The 27447-nt window shown below is 40.4% G+C and overlaps 1 protein-coding gene across 3 annotated transcripts in view; it reads left to right on the top strand.

Annotated features, from left to right (window-relative positions):
* The window catches only part of STAG1 (STAG1 cohesin complex component), a 168337-nt gene that overhangs the window by 66885 nt on the left and 74005 nt on the right, over window positions 1-27447 (top strand). For all 3 annotated transcript variants that reach the window (XM_066326193.1, XM_066326191.1, XM_066326192.1), the window contains one exon: window positions 1483-1579. In XM_066326193.1, the coding sequence (XP_066182290.1) occupies window positions 1483-1579 (97 nt within the window). The remainder of the gene's footprint in view (window positions 1-1482; window positions 1580-27447) is intronic.

Below are 27447 nucleotides of genomic sequence, written 5' to 3'. Positions count from 1 at the left end.
GAGATAACTGGTGATAATAACATTCTAGATAACTGGTTTTGTGCTGCTGCTTCATGATTCCTCAATTTGTGTGAAGCTTACACTTGCTTTCTAATTTCTTCTAAGTAGCAGATGGACCCCTTTTTAAGATTGCTTCTCCTATGGGGTGTGTGTGTGTGTGTGTGTGTGTGTTTTGGGAGGCAAAACCTGTGAAAACTGAGTTTCCTGGCAAATGGAATGTTTAGAGATCCATGCTGGTTGTTGAATAACATGATGGTACTGCTAGTCTGCTCCTGGCTCAAGGGTGAGTGTAGTGATGAGTGTTAAACATGGAGTGCTTTGGCTTACTTCGGAGCTCTGTGTGTCTCTGCTACATGCACAACTGGTTTGCTGCGTCCTTTTCCTCGTACACCTGCCAAGGGCCCACTGGTAGTCTTGGGAGTTTGCACTTGGATAAACTGGAAACTGCAGGGGGATTTTTCAAGATCCCTCCTTACAGCTACTAATTTAGAAAAAGGCAGATTTTTCTAAGAGATCAAATTGTTTGGATTTTTTTGTCTTTCCTGTTGATTCCTTTTCAGAATGGTAGAAGCCAGTTGTGTGGGCATGAGGATGTGTTTGTATGTCTGTGTGTTTTTTTAAGTTTAATTTTATAGAAATTCTTTGTAGACCTGGACTGTACAGAATAAACTAATCTATTTGCAAGGTGTGCTCTGATAACATAATCAAGCTTTCCCTAATGAATGCTATTGCATGTGCTGAACAGAAAAGTTTATCTTTTCCCTCATAAAATAAGTAAAGCATAATATTTGATTACATTAAATATAAACAATTCCTTACCTACAGTATTTATGTAGCTGAGCAGCTTGGAATATCAGAGATGATAAAAATATCTACTGGTTAACTGTAGTTCTGAGGGCAGTTAAAAACAGTTTCCTATCCTTTGATCCAGGTAGCTTACAAGCACCCTAAGTCCAACTTATGTGTATTATTTTATTGACTGTGTATTCCTCATTATATCTTTTTTTCCTGAACTGTTTACAGTGTTCCTGAGTGACTCATGTACTACTTTGGCCTTTATAAATGCTGAGATACTCATTATGCAATATGAAACCACTATTTATCCTGAAGTATTTCTACTCATCAGTTTTCTGGGAATATATGTTGGTCATTCTGAATGGAGTAACTGTGTTTGTTTTTTTCAACACAATTTTAAAACTGAAAAAATGCTCAAAGTAGTTTTGAGGAATTACAGTAATTTCAACTTGAACTTGTGGTTATACAATATGATACAGAAAATGGTGCATGTAGTTCTGCTATCTAACAATATTTGTTCTGTCTCCACCTTGAGAGAAGGTGCATAGATTCCTGAATTTGTACATATGTATAATTATGCAAAATAAATGCTCAATTATAAAATTATTTTCTGAAAAGAATAAATCATTTGGCTTTAATAAAACACTTTTTGAGAGTCTCTGATAAGTATTCTTTTTTTCTTGACAGTCTGTGGTGGACGACTGGATTGAATCATATAAACAAGACAGGGACATAGCACTTCTGGATTTAATCAACTTCTTTATCCAGTGTTCAGGATGTCGAGGTACAGAACATGGGAAACAAATTGTATAGAATAAATCTGACCTACAACGTGTGTTAATGCAAATGCTGATAAAGATGGGGGAGACACTTGGATTGGTACTCCTTATGTGCATGGTTTGTACAGAAATATTGTCTGCATTCCAGAATAATTTGATTTAAAGCTTGTTTGTCAAGGGCTACCCTTTCTCTGTCATCATGCTAAAGTGTACAAATCCTCACAGAGACTCTACTCATCAGCAGCAGGAGACAAAAGATCTGGTACTCCAGGTAGGCCTATCTTTATTTCCCCTTTCTGTTTCTTCCCAGTTTTTTAATTGCAAAAATTAGTAGGTAACTATGCCTTAACTTTGTTACTTTTTCTGTCTTTTTAGGAAATTATTTTTTTTAAACTGAAGAGGAAAGAGTCAGCTTCAGTTCACTTCAATTAGCAAGAAAGATTTCCTGTGGATGAAGCACCAGTGTAATTTGTTCTTCTGTGATACTCTGTCACGTCAGCAGCGAGTGCCCTGCCTTTTATACCCTGCTTATGCAATCTCCATTACTAGGCGTGCAGCAGTCAGCCATTCCAGCATTCTGTTGCCACACTGTGCCTTCTAATGAATTTTTCATGTGTTGTCTTTTTTCAGTTAACTCAGCCTTGAAAAGAGACAGTTTCACTCTCTCTGTAGTGCCCAGAACCAAACTGTTTACTGTTTTCTGATGCTTCCTAGAATTTACTTTGAATAGAGTTGAAAACAACCCACGAGTCAGAAGTTCTATTTCTTCATTTTGTATCTGATGTAGGAATACACCTTTAGGCATCAAATGGTCTGGATAGAAGTCTCTTTTCTTTCTTCTTAAGTGTAAGGTGAAGTCTTAAGTAGTTAAAAGAATCAGAGAAAAGAAATAGGAACCATCAGCAGCTTCTGCAACCCTTTTTCTTAGCTGAAGGAAATAAACTTATTTTGTGGATGACAGGAAAGACAGAAGCTCTGGGAGCATACTGTGAAAGGGCTGAAGGTTAGGGCTTAGACATTTACTGTGTCAATGTCTGCACTGTTCACACAGAACCCCTGAAACATTTTTCAGTTGTGTTTGGCAGCTTATGTGAAAGTAGTTGTATTCTGTGTGCTTTTTCTTATTTTTTAACTCTCTCCTGAAGGTGTATGCGGAAAAAAAGCAACCCCACAAGCTTATTTGTAAGAATTTGGGCAGCATTAAACCAAAGGCATCTTTGGCCAAATGTTTATATTCTTGTTGATGCAAGCTTTTGGTGAAAGCATGTCATAAATATCTTCATTCCCCTGCTGCTCTCTAATTTATTCTCCCTTTCTTTCTCCTCATTAGGGAAAGCAGCACTCTGATAAGATTCCTATTTTTTAAACCCCTTGTTGGTGAGTGATGCAGGCTGAATGCCCACTGTCAGCCATATGCTGCTGGAGCAAGTGCTTCCCAGAAAAGCTTTCTGTTACTGGCTGGGAGTGCCTGATGGCATTGACTTACTTGGCTTTTCTTTGAGTGGTGACTTTCCATTTTCAGTGCTCTGCTCTGTATCCCAGGAGTGTCTCTGCTGAGCTTCTTCCAGTGCCTTCTGGTCCCAAACAGCAATGGTAGGAGAAAGGAAGCAAAAATTACTTATCCCTCAACTCTACAATGTTTTGGCAAGATTTTGTGTTGGAATTTTTGCAGTGGCTATAGTAACAGCTGTAGAACAGAGTTAAAATTCTGGCAAACAGTGTAATTCTTTCCAGTTTCCAGTAATATGCTTGTTTTCTAGAATAAATAAGAGCTTATCAGAAGAGAGTGGATTTTATTGGTAGTCCACTTAGGGTAAAGTGCATACCAAGCTTTCCTTAATGGAAATTAGAAATAGGGGGCTGTTTTGTATCTTGTGAGTAAGACCAGGATTCTTTTTTATATATATATGGCGAAGCCCATATATTATTATATCCTTATTTCCCATTAGAGACTTGGTTGACATCCTTGCTTTTTTCTATTTCTGATAGATAACAGCCCCTTGTGAATCTCAATGACTGCTTTATCTTCCTTAATTTTCTTCTTTTCAGTTTGCTCCACTAACATTGTCTTGCATTCTCCAGCCTCCTTTCCCAAAGTTGGATCTAAGTGCCGACTGATAATGTATCTAAGTTTGTGGTCATTAACTGAAAGGAGGACAACTAACTTGGAATGAAGTTTCTCAGGAAATTGTGATGCTAGATTTATAAATCTACCATTTCAGTAGTGCTTAGAATCACTTGATATCTATGTATATGTAAAGTACATTTAGCTTGATGTGTCTTTCAGAAGTTTTGAGCAGGTGGAAGAGTGTGTGTCCATTTAGTAGCTTTAGTTAGAAATTGAAGCACTAAACTGTTTCATTAAGCAACACTCTTGACCCTGAAAAAATACCTTTCTGTTTAGAGGAACATTGATTTTTATGTGTTTATCCCATTCTCTTGGGCAGCACAGATGTTTGAATGAACCTCTTGGCATCTTCCAGCTTTGCTTGTAGCTGCTGCTGGAATGAGATGTGATCTCTTGTAAATATGAGTAAGCAGGCATATTATTTAAGTTGTTAGTACTAACAGTTGTAAATTAGTGGCTTTTGCAGGTGAACATAAAAGATTTGTGCAATTTCAAATTCAATAAATATGCACCAAATATTCAAGCATGTCTGTCCTTTGTCAACTCTTCTGAGTATCTATTTATTGTGTGTCCATTGAAAACATAGATCAGGTTTTAGTGTGACTCCAGTCATCTTTTTTTTTTTTGGGGTGCTATTTGGTGTAAATGAGAAGCTTCTTGTATTGAATGATCAAAACATCTCAGTTCAATAAGCAGATTTGCATGGGAATTGGTCACTTGTCATGTCATCTTTCCTCTAGTTTGTCTGATTAATCTGTACATATGTTGCCTTTGCTGATTTAGATTACAAAGAAGTGAAATGGTTATGTAAAGAATTTTTCTTTATCTTGCTTGATTTTTTCATTTGAGAATACAAAAAGGTCCCTGCCATTCACAGCTTGTCTGTGTAGTCTTTACCATTGTGTTATGTTCAATATCTATGGCAGAAAAAGGATTAACAAGGACTGATTTATTCACCAGTTCACTTTTTGTTTCTGCCCCTTTTAAAATGTGTTACTGCTTCTAGATGGAGGATCTTGTATAAGATAGTACCTTAGAAAGGTGAAAAGGTAAGTGTTAAAAATTACTTCCTTGTGGAAAAACAGCAAAAATGTTGTTTGCAGTCCTTAAAAATAAAACAGGTATGTCTGTTGGTAGTAGGTGTTCATTTTCTGTGGAATTTACAACCTATAAAGCAGGTGGTGTTGTATTTGCTTTCTTATTTCTAGATCAGGAGCAAAATTTGAGTTTTCATTATTAGCTAACAAGGAACTTTTTGACATTAGCTTGTTGTAATGATAAAGCCCTTTTTTCAATTAAGGGCCACTGGACTGGGGCAGTACCCACACTACTGAAATTCCCACCTCTACTGTTGTGCTTTGGTCTGCAGCATTGTGGATTCAGGCACCCTCCTCCCTTGCGGAAGTGTTGCAGATCAGTGTCCAGTTTTCTGGGGGGGTTTGTGAGCTCTTTTCCATTGCTTTCTTCTTTATAGGAACATATTTTTGCTTTCCCCCCTTTTTTCTCTTCTTTTGAATGTTTGTGTGAAGCACAGCATTGAGTGCCAAGCTCTCTGAGCTGCTTGCAAGGAAACTGAAATGTCTAATCAGCAATATGTATGTGAAGGTCCCAGAAGGATTATAACTGTGTCAGTGTGATGCTGCATCAGGGCTAATTAGCTCTGCCTCTCAGACTGAGTAATTAGCTCAGGTATCCTGCTCTGCTGCTATGACAACCAGGCTGTTTCCATTTCTGGAGCTCCCTGGATTTAGAGCTGACTTGGATATCTGCATGGCTGTCAGCTCGTGCCTTCTGTTATTGATAGAAAACAAACAGAAAGCTCCTTGAGCACTCCGACCTTTCTACATTTTAAAGGCAGAGAGCCATGCTTGTGGAATAAATATTTCTTTTCCTAAGCAGAAATAATTAGTGGTTGAAACAGCCTCTTGAGCTGTGAAGGGAAACCAGCCACTGAGTCCATGGGAGAAAAGAAGCTTTCTTTTGCAGGGAAAGAGGGTCTCACATAATTGAAGAGGAAACTACTTGACTGCTTTCAAGTGTACAGTGAAATTACTCCCATCCATCTCCTTCCCTCTCTTTTATTTTCTGCTGGGTAAGCCAGAAATCTGTACATTTTTATACAGATTTTCAGAAGTGGTCAATGAGCAAATATTTCAGCTGTTACCTGTCAGCTTGGATTGCTCTTGCTGCTTAAGGCTGGGTTTTTCTCAGCTGTGAGTGAGCAGAAATCTGTCTATGACTCTTACCCCAGGGCTTAAAGCCAGAAAGTGGAACTTTTCCTGTGAATCCAACACTTGGGGTCCAGACTCTCTTCTCACTTCATCCTTGAGTGCCTGGTTGTTCCTCACCTCTTCTAGATCCTCTGTCAAATTCTTCTTGAATGGCGCAAACTGAGCCAATAAGTGCAGGAGTTCTGAGTTAGCTTGCTCATTTTGGTTTTTATTAATGTTCTATGAGCTTAATTAAGAGCAAACTAGTAGATTTCTGCTTTGCCAAAGGAAATTGAAGGCTAAAGCCAGGAAAAAGCAGCATAGAGTGGCCATTATATGGTCTGGCAAAAGCAGTGAACAAGCAAGTGCTTACTTTGCTGTTGGAAAGAATTCCAGAAAACAAATTAGCCAGGAAATAGTGTTATTTACTCTGATTAATAATATTTTAATAGGGGATGTAACATGGTAATTAGAGAAATGGTCTAAAAAAATCAGTTGTCCATGGTTTTGTTTTGTGATTGATGGAGTTGTTCTGTACAGCTGGATGTTATGGACCACAAAGAAGACTTTGGTAAATCTAATTCCCTGCATATGGCCCTTTAGCAAGGAACTACAGAGAGTGAGAAATGTTGCTGACTTTGGCCTGTGTTAAAAAAAGCTTTACCTCTTCAGCCATTCAGTTATTATTAAGAAGTTGTTATCATAAATATTTGGTATTTTGCCTCAGTTAGAAAATACTGCAATCCATTGCACTGGAGCTTGTATTTTTATTAAGTGTATAAGGTCTGCTTTCTCACGGTTTCTTCAACAAAATCCCTTTTCAGTGTGTGAATATAGGGGACAATGTTGCAAAGGAAGAACTAATATACATTTAGAAAAATTGTTACTTACTTGTGTAGCATTTAAGTCATAGCAATGTCAAGGATTTTTGAAATATTTTGTATGCATAGTATAAGAAATAAATGCACCTCAGTAACTATAAAGCAGTTAAAAACATGCCGTTAACCACATTCAAAAATGGAAAGATAAGACTGTAGGATGGAAATGGCTTAATCTTAATTTCATGTGTGGTGTAGATAAACAAGAGCTGAACTTTGTACTTCTTGTTTCAGAGCCTTGAGGTAATTTTTACAGTGTGTTTATTTGAAGTGAAAGCCTACAAAATTCAAACTGAAAATAAGATGCAAATGGCTCAAGTGGAAGGTAAATCAAATTACCGGCATACATTAAATGTTTCATTAGTTCTTTAAATGAATATAGATAGGGTTAAAAGTTCACATAAGACACTTGACAATTAATATGGTTAGATCAAAATCAGTTTTTGTGAGGAAGTACAAATAGTTAATATCTGTTGACATAGTGAAAATTAAAACTTTGGTTTTGTTGTGGTTATAGTTTTAAGTGAAAAAGGATTTTACTATTTCTTCCTGTTTGCTGCTGAATGTATTCGTACTTGTCATCTCATTTCTTCCTTACTGCTTCTTTTTTCTCTTCTTTAGCAAAGATTCTTTGTCTGTAAAGAAAGTAATTACAATTTATTTTTTAATTCTTTTAAACTCAGCATGTTACTGTCTTCTAGGAATGAGAAGGGTTGAAAAATTAAAAAGAAATCCCATCTGAAAGTGTAAAAAAGTGTTGAAGTAGTGCAATACATTTTATAGCCACTTGTGAACTAATGGCATCTCTTTCCCAAAAGATGTATCCTGCTACTTTCAGAAACAAGTATGGAAAAGCCACAGGAATTTACTTTCAGTGCAGGAGACATGAAGGAAGGGCACACTGGTTTGTGGTTTGAAAATCTGAATGAAATACCTGCTGTGCAGAGTTCTGACTGCAGTCCAAGGTTTCCCTCTATGAACTGGTAACAGAAGCAACAGTAATTTAGGCCTAACAGATTTTTCTTTATTACTTGCTACTTCAATATATCGAACTATTCACATTGCACATCAACATCAGACCAAAAAGGAGCTAGCTTAAAATAGACTATTAACTAATTTATGGATATGAATTAATACAAACTTTCAAGTAATTTAAAATAAATTTATTGAATTAACTGACAGAACTTGTGGTACTAGAATATTTTAGAGCGAATCCATAATGTAAGGAAAGACAAATTAGCTTAGAAATGAATTCTGCACTGCTAGTTCTGTATAATAATTTAAAATCTCTGCTGAAAATGAAAGCACTCTTTGTAAGCCTGGAACAAGTCTGTGTTCTGCCCCTGTGCAGTACTAAACACAGACCTTGTAAAATTATTTTTGGCACTGCTCATTGGAGAAAAATTGTGCAAGGAGTTCAAATACTATTGCCTGTTTTCCAGTGTATTAATTTAATTACATCCATATTGATCTGGAAAATAGTGTTACTCATGTGTACAGAGGTAACTTGAGGAGTCTCTCAGTTAGACTGTGCTTTAAATGCTACAGCTTTTCAAGAGAAGAGCAGTAAATATCTCTCGTTGTTAATAATTCTGAATAATTGCTGCCTTACTAGCCAGATCTGTGCCATTTCCTCTTTATGGTTTTTTTTCTGTATTATACAAATTTATTACAGGAGGAAGACCCTATGTACTAAGCAGAGGAGTAAAAGCCTTAGTTTGATTTATTTTTGACAATATTACTCTCAGACTTGTGAACAAATTATGCCAGTGTATGAGTTTGCTGGCTGTGTGTGAGATACATTGCTGGATTTACTGTAGATGACAGGTGCTTCTTGAGAAGACAAGAACTAATTATAAAAAGCAACCCAGTACCACTAGATCTTAGATCTTTTCTGACTGGATTACAAACTGGAAAAGTACTCGTGTCTCTGGCCTTTCCAAAGATGCAAATTCTGCTGAAGGATTAGTCAGACTTTTTGCAGACCGAAGGTAAGAATTAAATTGCAAAAATTGTATTTCTCTCAGCAAACACTGTAATTACGGTTCTCTCTCCTTTGCATTAATGAAGCCATAGACTTATTTGATTAAGAGCAGGGCTGATACACTGCAGTAATTATTTCTGAAGAGAAGGAAATGGGGATGATAAGAAAGGGTCTGCATCCTAATGAAAAAGTGGTATTCTCTGGCACAAAGGAAGTGGTTAAAGCAAATGCAATATTCTGTTAATCTGCAGGCATTCAGTAGTAGCTGGATAGGAAAAAACAAAAGCTTGAGTTTCAGAGAAGAGACATCCTGAATAGGAAGAAGTAGACTCTGAAGCAGATCCAGTTGTGCTCACATTCCACCACTGCCTACTTCTTTCCTTATTTGTATCAGTCTGTTTAGATTGCCTCAGTTGTCTTTAACCTGGACCATGACCAACTTTGCCTGACAAATAAATGTTCATGTCCTTTTAACTGGAAGTTACAGCATTTTCTGGCACTGCCAGAGTCAAAGTCATTACAGGGCAGAATACTGTAAAGAGCCTTTTCCTTATTTGCATGGAGCAGGAAGTGTGGTGGAATGCTTTTGGGTGCCTGGAAGGGTTGTTGTACAAATGTGGTCCCAGACCCTGCAGGAGCAGCCAGGAGTTCCCTGGGCAGCAGCCTCTGTCCCCTTGTTTAAGGACTGATAAGCCCAGCAGAGCTGAGCCCAGTTCTTGGATGACTGCCACCAGCTCAGACACAGTGCAGTTTTGCATTTCTTTTTGGTAATGCCAGTAGCTTAAATTTCAGCTTTGAACTACTGGTGTTGGCCTTCTACCTGTAGCATTGGTGCTGGGTGTGAAGGGAAGAAGCTTAAAGCACCTTGGGCTAATGAGAGCACTTTCCCTCAGGAGTAGTCACTGGCCTTTAATACGCACCATCCCTTGAGAGAATTGGTATCTACAAAGTCATTATATCATTTTTGGAAAACCTTTAATGTAGTTTGTCACATTTACCACAATCTCTACTCTTTATTTTGTTTATTTCATTATTAAAATAAATATTCTGGGTGACTTAAAAGTTCTTCTACTTTAGAGGAAAAAGGGCCTAGAAATACTGTCAGCAACTTAGCAGAGTGAAAACTAACTGTGTATATATTTAGTCACATAGATATAGATGTAGTGGAATTTCAATTTGTGGTGACATAAATAATGACAGTTTTCTGTACTGTTGGTTCAAACCTTGTTTGCCCCCCACTTTGATTTTCAGCTTATGTTCTTCAAGTCACTTTAATTAGCCATTCAAAGTGACTTCTTTTTCATTGATGAAGAGGAGGCAGATGTATTTCAAGAAAACAACATATTTTAAGGTTAACAAGTATTGCTGTTATTCCTATGTTCTCACAGGCTGCCTTGTAAGCAGCTAGTTTTTTCCTTATGGTGGTGAAGGCTGAAAAGTGCAAAATATAAGACATCAGGTAAGTCTATTTCCACAGATCTCCATAAAACTAGAAGTCCTTTCTCACAATTAGAGCTGGACTTAACAAGAGTTTTACTTTCCAAAGTTTCAAATGAAAAGAAGTAGAGAATCTCACCAACTAGAGCACATGTGTCCCATGTAAGTCCTGCTGTAGGCAGTGGCCGTGTGTGACACACTGTATTTTTAGGGAGTTCCTTTGGTTCCAAGGATATTGCTCACATGACATGTATGAAGGGATGTCAACCAGAATCCTCAAAGTACTCCTTTCAGATTCACTTGACAGCCAAAAAAGGCATGGAATCCCATGCCATTATGACCGCAACTGTAAATTGGCCTCTGATCTTGGGACCTATCTCACTTCTGGAGTCTGAAACTGAATGGCAACAGTCAACTTGCTCAGTGACCTTTCTACTCTTAACTCTGTGTCTTGTAACAAGAATTTTGTATTTTATGAGTCATAGTTTTACTTACTGTTTAGAACCAGCTGTAGATTCTCACTTCTTGTTCCCTATCGTTAGGACATGTAGTGGATATCATTAAAACTCTGTCTTTGGAGCATTTGAAAACAATTTACATCTGATCTGCAGTGAGGGGTTATTCTAAAGTTGTTGCCTAACAAAACAAAAATCTTAAGTGATTTTTGCAGTTCACAGAACTGTAAAATGGGTTGGGTGGGAAGGGACCTTAAAGCTCATCTTATGCCATCCCTGCCATGGGCAGGGACACCTTCCACTAGACAGGTTGCTCCAAGTCCCACCCAACCTGGCTTTGAACACTTCCAGGGATGGGGCAGCCACAGCTTCTCTGGGCAGCCTGTGCCAGGATCTCACCACCCTCACAGGGAGCAATTCCTTCCCAATATCCTATCTAACCCTGCCCTTTGGCAATGGGAAGCCATTCCCTGTGTCCTGTCTCTCCATCCCTTGCCCAAAGTCCCTCTCCAGCTCTCTTGAAGCCCCTTCAGGCACTGGAAGGGGCTCTGAGGTCTCCCTGAATCCAGGTGAACACCCCCAGCTCTCCCAGCCTGGCTCCAGAGCAGAGGGGCTCCAGCCCTTGGAGCACTTCCGTGGCCTCCTCTGGACTTGCTCCATGCCGGTCTTGTGTTCTGAGCCGCAGGGCTGGAGGCAGCTCTGCAGTGGTGGTCTCACTTGAGCAGAGTAGGAGAATCCCCTCCCTTGCCGTGCTGCCCATGATGTGGGATGTGCCCAGGGTAGGGGCTCTGTGGGCTGTGAGCACAAACCAATGGGTCACGGTCAGTTTTGCATCCACCAGTTCAAATTAGAGACGCATACACAGACATATTTGTGTTTAACGAGAGAGGAAAATACATTCAACTGTTAGCGCCTGTCTGGACATCATCATTTCATCCTGGCATGGCACCACCAAGAGAATCTCAGCAGACCATACTCTTTTCAGATTCAGAGGAAGGGAATCAATTTGTTTTCATATCTTGTTTTATAATTTGGTGAATTGGATAAGGGGCCAGTGATGGAGTATCTTTTTGCTCAGAATAGTGAGAAGGTTGAGTTAGAGCTGGCAGCACTTTGATATCTAATTTTCCAACCACTGCAACAGTCTGAATTGTCTTTTCAACCGATCACCACAGAACTTGCTCCCAGAACATGTAAACCTTTCTATTAAAATAGAGAAGAAAATATATGTCAGTCAATTCCTGGTACCACTTGTGGATATTTCAATACCAGATTGAATCTTAAGTCCTGATAAACAAAGAAAGGAGATTCTACTGCCGTGGATTCTTTATCTGACTTACAAAGGATTTAATTTTAGTGATAATGGTGCAAAAGCCAGGGTGTTACTCTTTGTTCTCAAGATTTGTTAATAATGTAATTTTTTTTTATTTTTTTTTCCCCTGAAACACCAGGCTTGTGGGGCTGGAACCCCAAATAGTGAAGGTTTGTTATTGATGCAGAGGTGCAGAAATATGCCTTACTGATGTCATATGCTTATTCTGAAAGAATAGGAAGAATTTTTAGTAATAACAAAGAAACAGCTTATTCTGATGTTTCACTCTTGAATGTATGTGTTGTCAACTTCTAACTAAACCCACAAATTAGAGTTTAAATTTTGATGTTTGCATTTGGAGTTGCTTTCTGTTAAACAGATACTTCTTTTTTTCTCCTTTTTGTGGTATGTGAGTACACATGAGCTGTAAAGATTTTTGAATATTTTCTCTGTCCTGTGTTCAACTCCACTTGTAGTACTGACAGAATAAAGTGGCAAGCAGGAAAGGTTCCAGCAAAGACTCATTAATAGAAGCATTTCCAAACCATTTTGTCTAATAGCAGTGATTGATATTCTCACTCTCAAATTTTAATATTCAGCCTTTTTTGCCTCTGGTTTCCATGGTAGCCTGTAACAGCAGGATTACTCTTCAATTAAGTGCTGTGTGTAAAAGTCACTTTATAGAGCTCTGAGCTGGCTATTTCCTTGGGAAGAACGGGCTGCTTTTCAGGAAGGAGAACAGTCCTCAGCCCAGGAAGTGCTCTCTTCTGCCTGTGCTGAGCAAAGCTCACAGTTCTTCTGACTGGAAACAAGGAGAGACATCACACTGTGATGAAAAATGCATTTATCCGTTAGGGAGTTGGAGACTCTGATCTCATGCAAACAGTTTAAGGTGGTAGGGATTGTGAAATGGGCAGTCCTCCCTGCATTTCTTTCTTACTCTTGTCAGCCTGTAATAACAGCAACCAAATATTAAGTGTCACAAAATCCCAATATGGTTTGGGTTGGAAGGGACCTTAGGGCTCCTATTGTTCCACCCCCTGCCATGAGCAGCAACACCTTCCGCTATCCCAGGTTGCTCCAAGCCCCATCCAACCTGGCCTTGGACACTTCCAGGGATGGTGCAGCTACAGCTGCTCTGGGCACCCTGTGCCAGGGCCTCACCACCCTCACAAGGAACAATTTCTTCCCAATATCCCATCTAATCATGCCCTATGGCAGTGGGAAGCCATTCCTCATTGTTCTGTCCCTCCATCCCTTGTCCAAAGTTCCTCTCCAGTTCTCTTAGAGCCTCTTCTTTGCACTGGAAGGTGCTACAAGGTCTATAGGTCTCCCTTGAGACCTATAAAAATTAATTACATGTACGAAGTCTCATTTGTAGGGAAAGTGCAAGGAGGAGAAGGGGAAATTGAACATCTTTAACAGAGGAATGAAGGATGAAAAGATAAACCTGTGCCTTTAAATGCAGCAAAGTATAAGGGGAAAGGAAGAAATTATGGATTCTGAAAACTGCAAGAAAGGAATGTCTCCTTTTTGAGGACACATCTCTACAGAGGAGCTTAGGAAGCAGGAGCAAAGAGGCAGGCAGGCATACACCCCAGTGGTTTTGCTTTGCTTCAACAGCCAAAATAGCAGGTTTCTCTTTTCACCTGATGAACACACTGTGGGACTGCTTTGAGCTACTGCAGAGTGATGGAGCCAGAATATACCACTGAACTGAGCCAGAAATTACAACGTAACTCCATTTTTGAATAGTCTCATCAAGCAGGTGACCCATAGTGTAACACTCCTTGGTGTTCATGTTGTGAGCTTCAAGAACAACTTCATGGGAGAAGGACAAGAAAGCAATTATAGGTAAGGGTCTATGTTGACAGGAATGAGAATGTAGTTATGCCCAAAAAATGGGTATTGTATAGAAAACTCAGCCTTCTGGTGAAACGTAAAAATGTGAGTATGTTACAGGAAAGGCACCCTGATATTAAGGCTTCCAGACACCTTAAGTTTATAGTGAGGGAGAGGGAGCACTGAAAAGTCCTAAAAGGAAAATTTGTTGACAGTGCTGAAGGCTGGAGGAAAAAATACTGTTTGTTAGAAAATACTGAGAAAACTAAATGCCCTTCACAAAATAAAACACTCAGTGAAGGTTTTGGTAGAATATTTTGGTTTGCAGTATTACTCTGTATTTTCCCAGCTTAAAGGGTTTTTTCTGCCAAGCTGTAAGATACAACCAGAGGAGTTACAGGGTTGGTTAATCTGGTCTGGTGGAAGGTGTTCCTCTCCATGGGAGGGGCTTGGAATGAGCTTTAAGATCTCTTCAACCCAGACTTTTCTGTGAGTCAGCTGGCTGCTTTATTCTGTGTCTGCATTTATGTATCTACCAGGAACTGTATGTTAATACATGGTGTGTTTACACAGCCATTTTTAATTTGCACAAAATACACAACTTTATCTAATTCTGGTATTAAATTTATAAGGTAGAGGATCCAAAGCAATGTAAGAGGAGTTATAGCTAAGAATCCAAGGCATTTTTCTGATTAAGCATACTTTACTTCCAGTGCTCCTCTGTATTTTTCTTCTTTCCTTTTTCTTTAGCAGCACTTGATTAATTTTCCCCCTTGAGTCCACTATCTTTATGTTAATTAATATACTCAGACTTTTCATTCCCTCTTGTATTTCATCTGCTATTTATTACTATTTCTCTTTCAGCACTCTTTTCAGGGCCTGCATCTCTATTACTTACATAAAGTTTTGGGTTTCTAGTATTAATAAGTTTATACAGGTGAATCTTTTTTATATTTTGCTCTCAAATACTCCTTAGTGGATCTTAGACCCAGACTGTTGAGAAACACATTGTATTTTGAGCTTTCCTAGTTTTCTGCTATTTCCGCATTCCTGTTTATATTTGTCCTGTCAACACTGCTGTGATCTGTGTGTGTTCCAGCAGTTTATCTTTTCTCAATTCTGAGGTGACAGTTCCCTCTTGCATTGAATTTTTAGAAGCATATCCAGACTTTTATGGGTTTTGGCTCTAATGTGTGCTCTCCCATTCTCTTACCCATGCCAAAACATGTTGAGCAACTATTCATTGTATTGTTTTAACTTCACTTTTGGTATGGTGCTTCCTCTTATTTTTCTATACTAGCCAAGTTTCAATCAAAAATTTAAAAACTAAAGTTTTCCTTAGGGGTGTTTTGTCAACAGGGTTTCTTCTAGTTGTCTTTGTAAATGCCTTTTAAGTAAAGATCCTGTCTCTGCTCTGGAAATGGCCAGTCCAGGAAGAGTCATTGATATCCAAAGCTTTTGAGGCAGCAGATAGAGAATCTGCCCCACTCCCAGAGGGGAGGTTTTTTGGATAACAATGTGCCATGTTTAAACCATTGCTGTTACCAGTTTCCTATTCCTCCTCAAATTGCTTAAAGACTAAGCTCAGAGTACCTAGACTTCTTAAAGTTCGTGGAATGGAAATTTGAAGTCCTTGATTTTTTTCTGATAGATACGTATTTCCAATAAGTAAAAAGCAGGACTGGAGCATAATCCAATCCTCTTTCTTATGTTCTCAGGTAAGGAAGGGCCTTTTCCTGCTTTGCCCTTCGTTCTTATGTGTAGGGTTTTACATACTTGAAGAATGGTGTCACACTCAGAGTACCTGAAGTTACAATTGTTTATGTGCTGCTCTTTTGTACATTCGTCCATGAGACTGGTAGAGGGATACCTGGAAAATGGGGAATATGCAGTTAGAGACCATCTTGGAAATAATTTAAATTGTCCAGACTCCTACAGGAATAAAAGCAAAAGTAGTCTGCAGCATCCTTATCAACCCTCTTGTAAGAATCTCCCCTTCCTGCACTTCTTCCTGGGTTCATTGGCTGCAGCAGAGCTGCACACATCAGAGACAATGTCACCTCTGCAGATCCTTCTGGTGTCTGTGCTAATGAAGCCACACAGAACAGCAGACAGCCTTGGAAGGCTGGTGACTCACCAAAGCTGACACACAGAGAGACTAAGTCGAGCTTTCTTGAATTATACAAAAGCAGGTGAATGTGCTCATGAAATGGTGGGTGAGCTGTATGAAAGACAATATTCTGGATGCTGTGTAACTCCAAAACAGATTGGGACACAACACTGCTGGACAGGAGGCGGTTGTGCTGCAGGTGAAGCTGTTCTTGAAGAAGCAGCAGCAGCAGCATTTCCAATGTGTGTCCCTATCTGTCTCCAGCTCAGTGAGAGGCTGAGATTAACAGAGATTGGGGTCATGGTTCACAATGCTTCCCAATGACCTCATTGGCTTCTGTTCAACAACCTGCTTTTAAAATTCACTGGGACACTTCATATCTAAAGCCAGTCAGGTTTGGTTAAACAAAAAGGTTGGAATTTATTAACCAGCACAGTTACAGACAGAAGTGCACCCAAGTCTCATTTCCTTCTTTCAGGTGAATAAAAACAGCATAGAAATGTTGTGGGTAAACGGTGGCTTTCACTTAGAGGGAAATCAAGTGTTTTAGATAGAAATTGTTTCCATGATGTTTCTGTATCTCCAGTCTCACTTTTTGACAGACACCAGCTTTCCTCAAACTGACAGATAAAGCTATTCACCTTTCTGCAGCATCTCCACAGAGCTTACAAAGCCTCTGTTTTACTGTTGTTTAATGTGTCAGCTTTTTTTCCATCAAGTAAAGGATATGGGAGGATACTAGTCAGCCCTGGCCTTGTGGCTCTCTGGATGGTGCTGTTGAACACTGAGAAGTAAGGTTTGGCTCTGGGAAACCTGGAGCTCAGCAGTCTCTTTGGTGTGCCATTGCTGATAAGGTTTAGCACTGTAGATACGAAATGCAGACAGCCCTTGTAGTCCTGATCCTTCCCTTTCACGTGCTGGAGCAGCAAATAGTTACAGGAAAAGGCAGCGGCCCTGAACTGAGGGTATTTCTTCAAAGCTGTGTCTGGGAAGCTCTCATGCAAGTAACAGCATCCTCCTTCAGGAAGATGAAGAAAGGGCAGTTCTCCCAAGGGACAACAGGCAGGTGAGCAAGGGGCAGGGTGTGACAGTCCATCAGCAGCTGCAAGGGACTCACGTGTGCCTTGCGAGTTCTGTCAGATCTTCAGCAACTCCCAGGTGTGGCACAAGAGGTCTGGTCTCTTGTTTCTCTTTTTCCCCTCTCTTAGTTTTCTTACTAGATACTATGTTTTCTGGACTCTAGAGCCTGTCACATGAATTGAAAATCTCTAGATAATTACTTATCTTTTTGTATTTTTTAGGACTTGCCTTTTATCTTCCCTTCTTTTCTGCTTCTGAGAAACACTGAGAAATACAGGGGGAAGTAAGAGTAACAGATGGCTGAGGAAAGGATCAAAACTCCATCAGGGAAAGCAGAAAGACTGAGGGAAGAGGATAGACTGTGGCTGTCTAATCCTCCTGTGAATGTCTTTTGCCTCCTGACTTTCTGGAATGTGGAGATGTACCGTGTTTTATGGCATTTTGTTTTATGGGCTGGAGAGATGTTGTCACTGAGTAAGAAGAGGCTTGTTTCTCTGATAAAGAAAATACCTTTTAGCAAAAACATGTGAAGGCATGTTGCAATGCTGACAGTATGTGTGTTACAGTATGTGGGTTACTGCTGAGCTCTGGGAACCTGCAGATGGGACAGGCACATCCGTAGAAAGTGGAAGGAAGGGTGGACACTGAAGTAAATGTTGTTGGTTTCTGTGAAAGTGAACCTGAAGTTCTTCGAAGCATGAAATGTGGGTAAGTGTGATGTGCTTAAGAGAGTCAGCCTGGATTTCAGGAGGCCTTCTGGGGAGCCCTCACTCTACTGAGCGAGGACAAACTGGGCAGCAGCTTTGCTCAGTTTTAGAAAGGCCAAAGGAAGGTCTTGCTGCTTCTTTCAGTTATTGAAGGACTAGAGAGAAGGGGACTGCAGACTCTTCACGCAGTTCTGTGGCAGGTAACAGACACAAGTTGAAATGTGGGGGATTCTAATTTGACAGAATGAAAAACATTTCTGCCATGAGGTGGTCAGGCACTGGAGGCAGAAGGGCTCCCTTTGTGGGTGAGGCCAGTGTGGCTTTACTGTCCTAGGACATACTCAGACTCACCTGATCTAGCTGGGATCTATGCTTTGGGAAGGGTTTGGACTAGTGACAGTCAGGAATCCTGCCACCTGAAATTATTCTACAGTTCTAGACTTCTAAGGAAGGTAAGAAGCTGTTAGTTTGTCCTTCTGTGGACATCATTTGGTAAAAATCATATGAAATAGAACAGGGATAAATAATCTGTGTTAAAATAGTAATTATATGCTTACTGCTTTTAAAATCGGTGGATTAAACCTTATAGCTATCCAAAAGAATGCATAATAAAGAATCTATAGTATATGAAGCCTATTCCAGTGTGGTGGAACAGAAATCCGTTGTTTTTCCTTCGAGAAGCACTCAGTGTTTTAAAAATTGCTCTGGGGTTTATTTAGAAAGTACAGTAGTGGTACGAAGCAACTGCTCTCCCTTGAAATGAGTTTATCAGTTTGTTATTACATTATTCCACACATTATTCCTGTGTTATAACAAGAGACATCTGGTGCCAAGCCTCAGCTCACTCAGCAGGTACCTGTGGTCAGTGGAAAACTCCCCCAAGAGCCCAGGGCTGGGGCTGAGCCCCAGAGACAGGGCACAGGTAGGGATGCCTATTGTTAGCAGTGGCAATAGTGTTTTCTCTCCATTGGTGGCTACAGAAATGCTTACACAGCAGGAATGTGCTCATGTTTGTGTTGTCAGGCTCTTTTCCTGTCACCTGACCCCACTGAGGAGTGTCTGGAGTCGCTGTCTCTGCCCCCTCAGATCAGGTGTTTATGCGCAGACAGGTTCCTCTGTGAGGAGGGAGGAATTGTGCTCACACTGGGCCCCTCGTTTCAGAGGGAAGCTTTTGTGGGGGGCCTGTTCACAGAGTAGGTCAAGGGGGGAGAGCTGATGTGAAAACAGCCTGTGATAAAGGCACTCAGAAAGAGGAGATAGACCTAAATGGACTTAGTGCAAATATTTACATTGTTGTATCTTACACTTTACTTGGAGCTCAGCCTCCGCACTACCTATGTTTATATTGCTGGCTTTGGGTCACTTCTGACAGCGGGCAGTGCATGCGCTGATAAACTGTAGTTACTCATTCTGCTCTTGGAGCCTGCTGTCATTGTGCATAATCTGAAAATACAGCCTCTGTGCTTAGCAATGCTCTGAGAGGCAAAGTTAAGAGTTAGAAATAAAGGGCAAATTTGTGTACATATATTAGACACAAAAAATCTCTCTCCAACTTACATTGCACCTGCACCTTGAACATTGAATGCAGTTATGATCATCCCGCTTCCTAAAGATACACAAATTTAGAGAGAAAAACCCAAGCAAGCCATGTGGAAAAGAATGACAAATAGAATAATAGTTTTTCATGCATTGCAAAAAGATCCTGGTTTATCAAATAAAATGATCAAGGAGTAGTTTTAGAAATAGAATGAGGTACCTTCTGAAGGAGTGTAGGGCTAAATTGCAGGTTGCATTGATGCAGAGTTCTTTGGAGATGGAAAGTACAAATGAGCTGTTAAATCCAATAGTCACAGTGTGCCTTAACACTCTACAGCTCAGGTAAACTCTGAACTACTGCCAAACGTGAGATTCATGTGATGCTGACTTGTGCCTGTGTTCTGCCTAATACCCAATGCTGATTGCTGAGTACAGGAATCCCGAGGTTAATTTGTTTCATCACATCCACCAGGAACCTTCTTAACAAACATCTGCTTACAGCACCTGTGCAGGAAGCACAGTGTGAGCAGTGCTCGCAGTCAGTAGTGAACCTCGGAACCAGCCCTGGGGGAACAGGCGGGAAGCTGCAGCAGAGCATTTCTTGGGTGTGTGCTTTTACCTCTCTCCTCAAATGTGAGTGTCCTCTGTGGCCACAGACTCCTCATTCAGCCAGGGTGACCTGAGGCAGTGCAGGGCAGGACGTGGCTGCAGGGTGCCTGCAGAGCTGAGGGCTTCCAAGAGCAAAAGCTGTGAGACATTGCCAGGAACAAACTGCTGCCTTTGGGGCAGCAAAGGCTCCTCAGCTTTTCACTCATTTATGTCACTGGCTACTGCTCATAGTTACTTGACAAAAAGGTTTGTGCTGTATGAGAATTGTTACTTTAAGTTGCCAAACCATGTAAAGATCTATCTTATGAAATAAGTCAGTAAAATACTAGATTGTAGGTTTAGCATCTTTGGTTAGTAATTATGTGTCTTCACGTAAACGTCTCTGTGAGGGTGCAAAGCAGCTTACACTTGGCAAGTGCAAATGTTATAGAGCCAATTCAAACCAGCTTTATCTGCCTGAAACCCAGAGCAAGGGAGTTTCCTTTATCAAAAGATTTAAACACATGAAGTGTACTGTTTCTGATGCACTAAATTATGTAGGCCTGTTCTTTTTCTATGGTCAGTCTGGGGACTGAGCATGCTTTCTTGCTGAAGAGCATCTTACCAATTTTTGCCTATGACATCCTATGGCAGTGTTGGCTGGCAGCTGTCCGTCTAGCTGTTCTAAATAATTGTGTCACCAGCAAACTATCTGCTCCATTCTTTCAAAGCATTTATATCTGCTATGGAGCATATTTTATCACTATCTTTACATAGATCTATTGGTAGGTTCATTCTGTTCTGAAAACTGACTGGTTTTGTTATCTCAGTTTTCCTGGTTTTAATCTGAAAATATGATTATTTCACATCAGCTTCTTTAAGAAAATGAGGGAGATCATTGTAGGATTTTGAAACTATCTCTGTGTTGCATGAATGTATGACATTTATCTGGTTATTGATGCCTCATGGAGCTCCATGGGGGTTGTGAAGCATTACTTGACAGAAATAACATCAATCCTTGAACAAACACACCAGATCTGTAGTACAACACTTCCCAGTCTGACACAGCAGTCACATTTAACGCTGCTTAGTTCTTTGAATCACTCCTGAATTCTTTATTTTTTCCTTTTTTTCCTTTTCCCTTTTATTCTTGTGACATTCAACATAGTTTAAGCAAGTAACAAATCCTCACACATAATTGCAGTTTTGGAATTTCATAGGATCTGTTTTCTTTAAAGTAGGGGTGAAATTTCTATCTCTTTATACTGTAAGAATATGTACTTTTGTTTCTTTTCAGCAAGGGGAAATAACTGGATTGTCAGTAACATACATCATTCTCTTTTTTGTAAAAATCTCTGATTATCTTCACTGTATTTCTTCCCATACTTGTAATGAGGGAATCAGTGCCATCTCTGTTATCTTCTGGATCAAATAACATTTTGGATTTTAAAATATATTACTAGTTCAAATCATATGAAATGCTATGAACTTTATGTATATAAAGTTATCAACTCCTTAATCTCATTCGGGACTTTGAACTCTTAAGTGTAATACAGAATTGCTCTTAAAATGAAACAATTGTCATTGAATTTGAGTATAAGAAGTAGCAAGGATTTGATATTAAATTCCACTGTATTGTACAGTGACCCCATCTTAGTTAAAAAAAAACAATAAATTCTCTGAGATTTACTGATGACTTTTAATGATGCTTCTTATAGATATTGACAGTATTAACATTACTGATTGTTTTAAGCACAGACTCATGGAATTGTTTAGATTGGAAAAGCCCTTTGACACTATTGAGTTCAATCTTTCCCCAGCACTGCTGAGGCCATCACTATCCCATGTCCCCAAGTGCCACATCCACATGGATTTTAAATCCCTGCAGTGATGGGGGCTGCACCACTGCCTTTGTCAGCCTGTGCCAGGGCTGGACAACCCTTCTGGTGAAGACAGTGTCCCTAATATCCAACCTAGCCCTCCTCTGGCACAGCTTGAAGTCCTTTCCTCTTGTTGCTTGTTACTAGAGAGAAGTGACTGACCTTCAAGGTCCGACAAGGAAGGACTTTGAGATGCCTGAGTGCATCCAGAGGAGGGAACAAGGCTGGTGAGGGGCTTGGAACACAAGCCCTGTGAGGAACGGCTGAGGGAGCTGGGATTGTTTATCCTGGAGAAAAGGAGGCTCAGAGCTGACTTTATGCACCCTATCTACAAGTCTACAACTCCCTGAAAGGTGATTGTGGTCAGGTGTGAGTTGCTGTCTTTCTCCAGGCAACAACTGACAGAATGAGAGAACACAGTCTTAAGCTGTGCCAAGCTTAAATTTAGGTTGGATATTAGGAAGAAAACTTTTTACAGAAAGAGTGATAAAGTACTGGAATGGTCTGCCTGGGCAGATGCTGGAGTCACCATCCCTGGATGTGTTTAAAAAAAGATTGGATGTGGCACTCCAGTTCCATGGTTTAGTTGAGGTGTTAGGGCATGAGTTGGGCTCAGTGATCTTGGAGGTCTCTTCCAGCCCAGTGATTCTGTGACCCCCAGCTGGCTACCACCTCTCTTTTGGCAGAGAATCAGGTGTTCCCTGCACCTTCTTACTGAGAGTGCCCTCAATCCCCTCATCCAGATCATGGTAAAGATACTAAACAGGACTGACCCCAGCACTGGGCCCTGGGGACACCACTTGTGACTGACCACCACCTCAGTGGGGCTTCATTCCCCACTGCTCTCTGGGCCCACCATCCAGCTAGTGTTTTACCCTGTGAAAACTCTGCCCATCCAAGCCATGAACAGCCAGTTTCTCCAAGAGAAGGCTGTGGGAAATGGTCAGAGGCATAACTGAAGTCCAGGTATTCATTTCCACAGTCTTTCCCTCATCCACTAAGCAGGTCCTAGAAGGACCTGGTTGGTCAGGCAGGGCCTGCCTTTCATATACCCACACTGGCTGGGCCTGGTCCCTAAAGCTAAAATTTTTTGTAAACTCTGAGATTATATTGAGATTTCCATATTGGACAAGATGTCCTCTTATAGGCTAGATCTGGTGTGAAAGGACAGCATAAACCATTAAGATAGTTTTTAAATGACAATCGAAACAAAGTGTTTCCTTCTTTATGTCTTAGTTATATAAACCAGAATAGTAATGGATTTCTGGGCCTGGTGTAATGAGGAAGGTAAAATGGAATATGCTTTTGTGAACCCTTGGAATGTCCTGTTCTCTCCCAGTGACAGTGTCTGCTGGATGTACATGCCATCGTGGACACAGAGTGGGGTCTGTAGGTGGCAGTCAGGCACTGGGAGCAGAGAGCACTAAAGGGCCATAAGGACAGTGAAAGGACTCTAACAACCAGTTTCCTCATTTCACAGTCAAGATTTCCTTTCAGATTTTCCCAGCTTTAACAGCACCTTGTAGTAAAGGTGGCAATGCTAACGTACTTCTTTGTGATCACTTTCCTGGTCTTCATTCAATTCTAAAATATTGCATGGAAGGATTCTTAGCAAAATCAAGACCTGAAAACTCAGGCAGAGTTTGCCCCTAAATCCTTGTCCTGTGTAATGTTTACATTTGTTCTGAAATCCAGAATAGCTTTCTTGAAAATGTCTAGGTGACAGAAGGGGAGAGAAGCCAGGAGTTTTGGCTGGAGACATCTCCTATGAGCCATCAAAACAAGACCAGATACAAAAGCTTCACTGCTGTTTATTCTTGGTATATAGAATTGCATGATGTACAGTAGGATGGGAGAGGGTCTCAAACGAGTGAGGTGCCATCGAGGAGTAGAATAGAGCAAGTTAAAGATTGTCCAGGGAGTTCATCAGTGTGGTGCTGACAAGTTTTTGATACAGAAAATGAAGAACACAAATGGGAAATTATCTTCTTTAGAGGAAATTGTCATCATTGGGATGGAAGTTTAATGATATTATTATTATTATTATTATTATTATTAATAATAATAATAATAGTAAATAATAGTCCTAGTTCTGTAAGAGCAGAGTGAAGAACAAAACAATAAGGGTCTTCAAAAGAGGAAGAGAGAAATACATATAAAACTTCAGTGGGGGAAACACAACTAAGGCAAAAAAATAAGAGTCCTGTTCCAAGATTTCTATTTGAGACTCAACTGTAGGCTAAAGCAAAGGAGGAATAAGAATTATAGCAAGGGGGAAGACTTGTTTCATTCCTGTGCTGTGCAGTGGTCTGAAAATCATAATGGAATTAAAAAAATTGAATTACCAGAGGTAAAGATACAGGAATTGCAGGAGCATGATGATAAAAATCAGAGCAATTCATCACATATGTAAAAGATGAAGAGTAACAAAATTTTCTTCTGGGATATAGCAGAGTTGATAAGCAGGTCAATCAGAGAATTGGACTGCAGCAAGAGAGGGCACTTTTTCATAGCTGTACTGTGTATAAGGCCTTCACATTGCAAAGATACTTCACAGAGCACATTCAAACATGGTTTTGTTATAGGAGGACAAACTTAGGTGAACCATTAAAATTCTTTTTAACAGTTATCTGTGATTCTCTGTTTGATTAGGTTTTAATTGCACAAGACTGTATTTATTTTTCCACTGGTATTCTTGCTGATTCATTCAGTAAGAGTTCACTGGCAAAAGCTGCTCTCAGGATGAATTAGCTGTGTGCCTTGTAGGAAACCTTTGTCTTTTGAATATTGCTTCATTGGCAGCAGAAGTTGGGCAGTGTGGAGTGCATGCAGCAGGAAGAATTGGGGAATAAATCAATAAAAGGGTCTTCTATTCCTACATGTGCGTTAATTCAACGAGATATTTAGATTGACATCTTTCTCAAGTCTTGACCTCTGGTCTTATCAAAGAGTTTCAGTTTTCAGGGACAGAAATCAGTAGGAAGTCAGGAGCCCTGGTGGGATTTAGGAGTCTCAGCATCTATTTGGATATGCTTCAACTGCCCCACTACTGTTTCTATTTAAATTAATGATTAATATCTATTGATTCCAGTGAGGTAAGAGCTACTTCAGTGTTCTTACATGATCATGAGCAAGCCACAGAAAATGAACTTTTCTACTGGCCTGAGTAATTTTTGGTTAGATTCCGGCAGCTCTCTTCTGGAAGCAGTCAGTAGAAGTGCTGCAGCAGAGCACCCTGACCCAGGCTGAGCACTGAGAAGTCATGTGCTCCTGATGGTTTGACTTCAGTCTTTATCATCTGTCACACAGAATTTGTCAGTACCACTTCTCAGACGATTGAAAACTGCACTTAGAGACATTATAGAAGTGGATTATTTTTTATGATCTAAATTATAAGTGGAGCAAAAGGTATAGGAGTTGCACACAATGCAAGGGAGATAAATGCTGCCCATCCGACAATTCTGTAATCACCATCTATCCTCACAAATGCTTCATTGAACTTGCCCTCTCTTGGCAATTTCAATGAGGTTCTGGTGCTGTGGTCCTCACTATTGACTTTGAGCTGATGCAAAAGAGTGTGTTGTGTTTTTCATGTACTTTCCTTGTGTCTTCTTCTCAATGCCTCTATAAATCTTTCTCTGGTGTTTCCAGTGTGTGTGTTTGAGAGATCAGTCTAATCCGTTACCATGAATTTAAGGTATCACAATTAATCCTCCTTTGGCAGGACACTGCAGGCTTATTTCATATCCATTCACCTCAGTCCTGAGCTGCAATTTTCCCACTGCTTTTCCTGCAGCTTACTCCACATGGACTGGTGGTCCTAAAGAGAGGGGATGAAATTGTTTGTGTAGCTTTGGTGAATAAAGGTCCCAGTGATGAAAGCTGACCTTACAGCATATCCTCCATAGTATATTATTGATTACCATCAGCATTAAGATTTCAGGAGTAAATGACTGTGAGCTGCTAGAGCTGATGTTTCTCTCCTCCAACTTTCCCTGTAGAAATCCCAGAGCTGCCGTGTGTGTGGGGCCATTGGAGTGTGGCACTTGGTGTGGTGGTGCTCCCTGATTGCCAGCAGTGGTCAGTGCCAGTTCCTCCTGTTTGCAGTGGGAAAGGCAGTCATGGGACCACCCACATCCCAAGGGTAACCCTGTTTAATTCCTGATAGTTAAGGCTGGTTGTGGCTCAGACTCCAGGGCTTATGCATCCTATAAAGCTCTTGGAGATCTTTATTGTTGCTTTGCTTTTACAGGGCTTACTAATAAAAGTGGTTATTCTTCTCACTCTAAATACATGTTTTCAAGCCACTGAGTTCACAGTGTGTTATATCTCCCACAAATACTATATCTGATTTTGTACAGAGTTTAGGGTTTTTTAAGATGTATTCATCCAGTTTGTGGGTTTTTTCTTTTCACTCTAAAGGCCGTGTTAGATGCTGTGATTATTGACAAATTATATTGATACCTGTTTTAACTGAAAGTTAAACTGGAATTTGGTCATTAAGGAAATATACTTACATGTCAGTGAGAAGACTTGAAAACACAATGGATGTAAATACGTTTTAACTGAGAACCGAGTACTGAAGTAAAATAGTCTTCTCAGTTTTTAATGGATTAAGACAATTTCAGTTCTCTTCACTAAATACAGTGACAGCTTCATGGCATAGGTAAAACTCAGCTTAGAAAAGGACATAAAGCAACTTGAGTAAGGTAAAGACTTCAGGGATGCATGCTACTCCTTCAATTGCACTTTATAGATAATCTGTTACATTTTAAGGATTCACCTGAAAATGGGAAAGTTTTGCTTTTCACTAATTATAAAAACTATGAGTTTGAATAATGTTGACCATTGCAGTGCTGAAATATTGTGGTGACACCATGAAATCTGAGCAAAACCTTTGTAGCATACTTACAGTGTTAAATGAGTTTGCCAGAAAAACAAACGGGGCTGTGCTGTGGTTGGGTGGGGGAGAGGTGGTGGAAGGAAAAGCAGTCAGGCCAGAGCCATTGCCTACTGCCAGATAAGCAGAAACTCTCCTCGTGCTTTCCATGACCTCTGTAAACTGGGTCTGGAGGAGTGGGGGAATGAATGGGACAGAACAGTGGGTATGTGCTGTTCTCCACTCCAAGTGTTTGCTGATGCTCCCTTGGCAGCGCGGAGCTCTTACCCACCCTGGCAGCCCTGGATGGCAGGAATGTGTCTCCTGGTGTGCACAGCCCTGCCTCCTGGCCCAAAGAACTGCCCCATTGTTTGTTGGAAGGTGTTGGAGGAAGCCTCACCTGGGACACCTCTGCATGGGGATCAGTGACAGCCTCTGAGTGCCCAGGGAGAGATGGTGCTCTCTCAGTTCTGCTCCTGCAGTGTAAACAGCCTGGCCCTGACTGCAGAGAAACTGAGGCTGGAGAAGCCATAAATAGATAAGAACAGAATTAGAACCAGGACTATAAACCAGTCAAATAGCAAAGGTCAGTAGGTTGCTCTTTGACTGAGAGGTATGCTGCCAGTGGGAAGAGCAGCAGATACCAGCATGCTGTGAGAGAAAGGGGCAGTCCTGCAGCAGAGGGGTTTGCAATAGTACCTGTCCACTGTTCTGAGACATACTGGGAAACTGCTTCATTTAGCCAAAACAAAACTTTCAGGGCTGGGGGAAAGATTAAAATATATCTGCATGTACAGATGATTTCCAAGCTGAGAAAATATATTTTCAACTGTCATGTGGTGGTATT

This window comes from Sylvia atricapilla, chromosome 10 (assembly GCF_009819655.1).
Source record: "Sylvia atricapilla isolate bSylAtr1 chromosome 10, bSylAtr1.pri, whole genome shotgun sequence".
Taxonomy (NCBI): Eukaryota; Metazoa; Chordata; class Aves; order Passeriformes; family Sylviidae; genus Sylvia; species Sylvia atricapilla.
The sequence above is the reverse complement of the archived record's forward strand: the minus strand, read 5'-3'. Positions and strand labels throughout refer to the sequence as shown.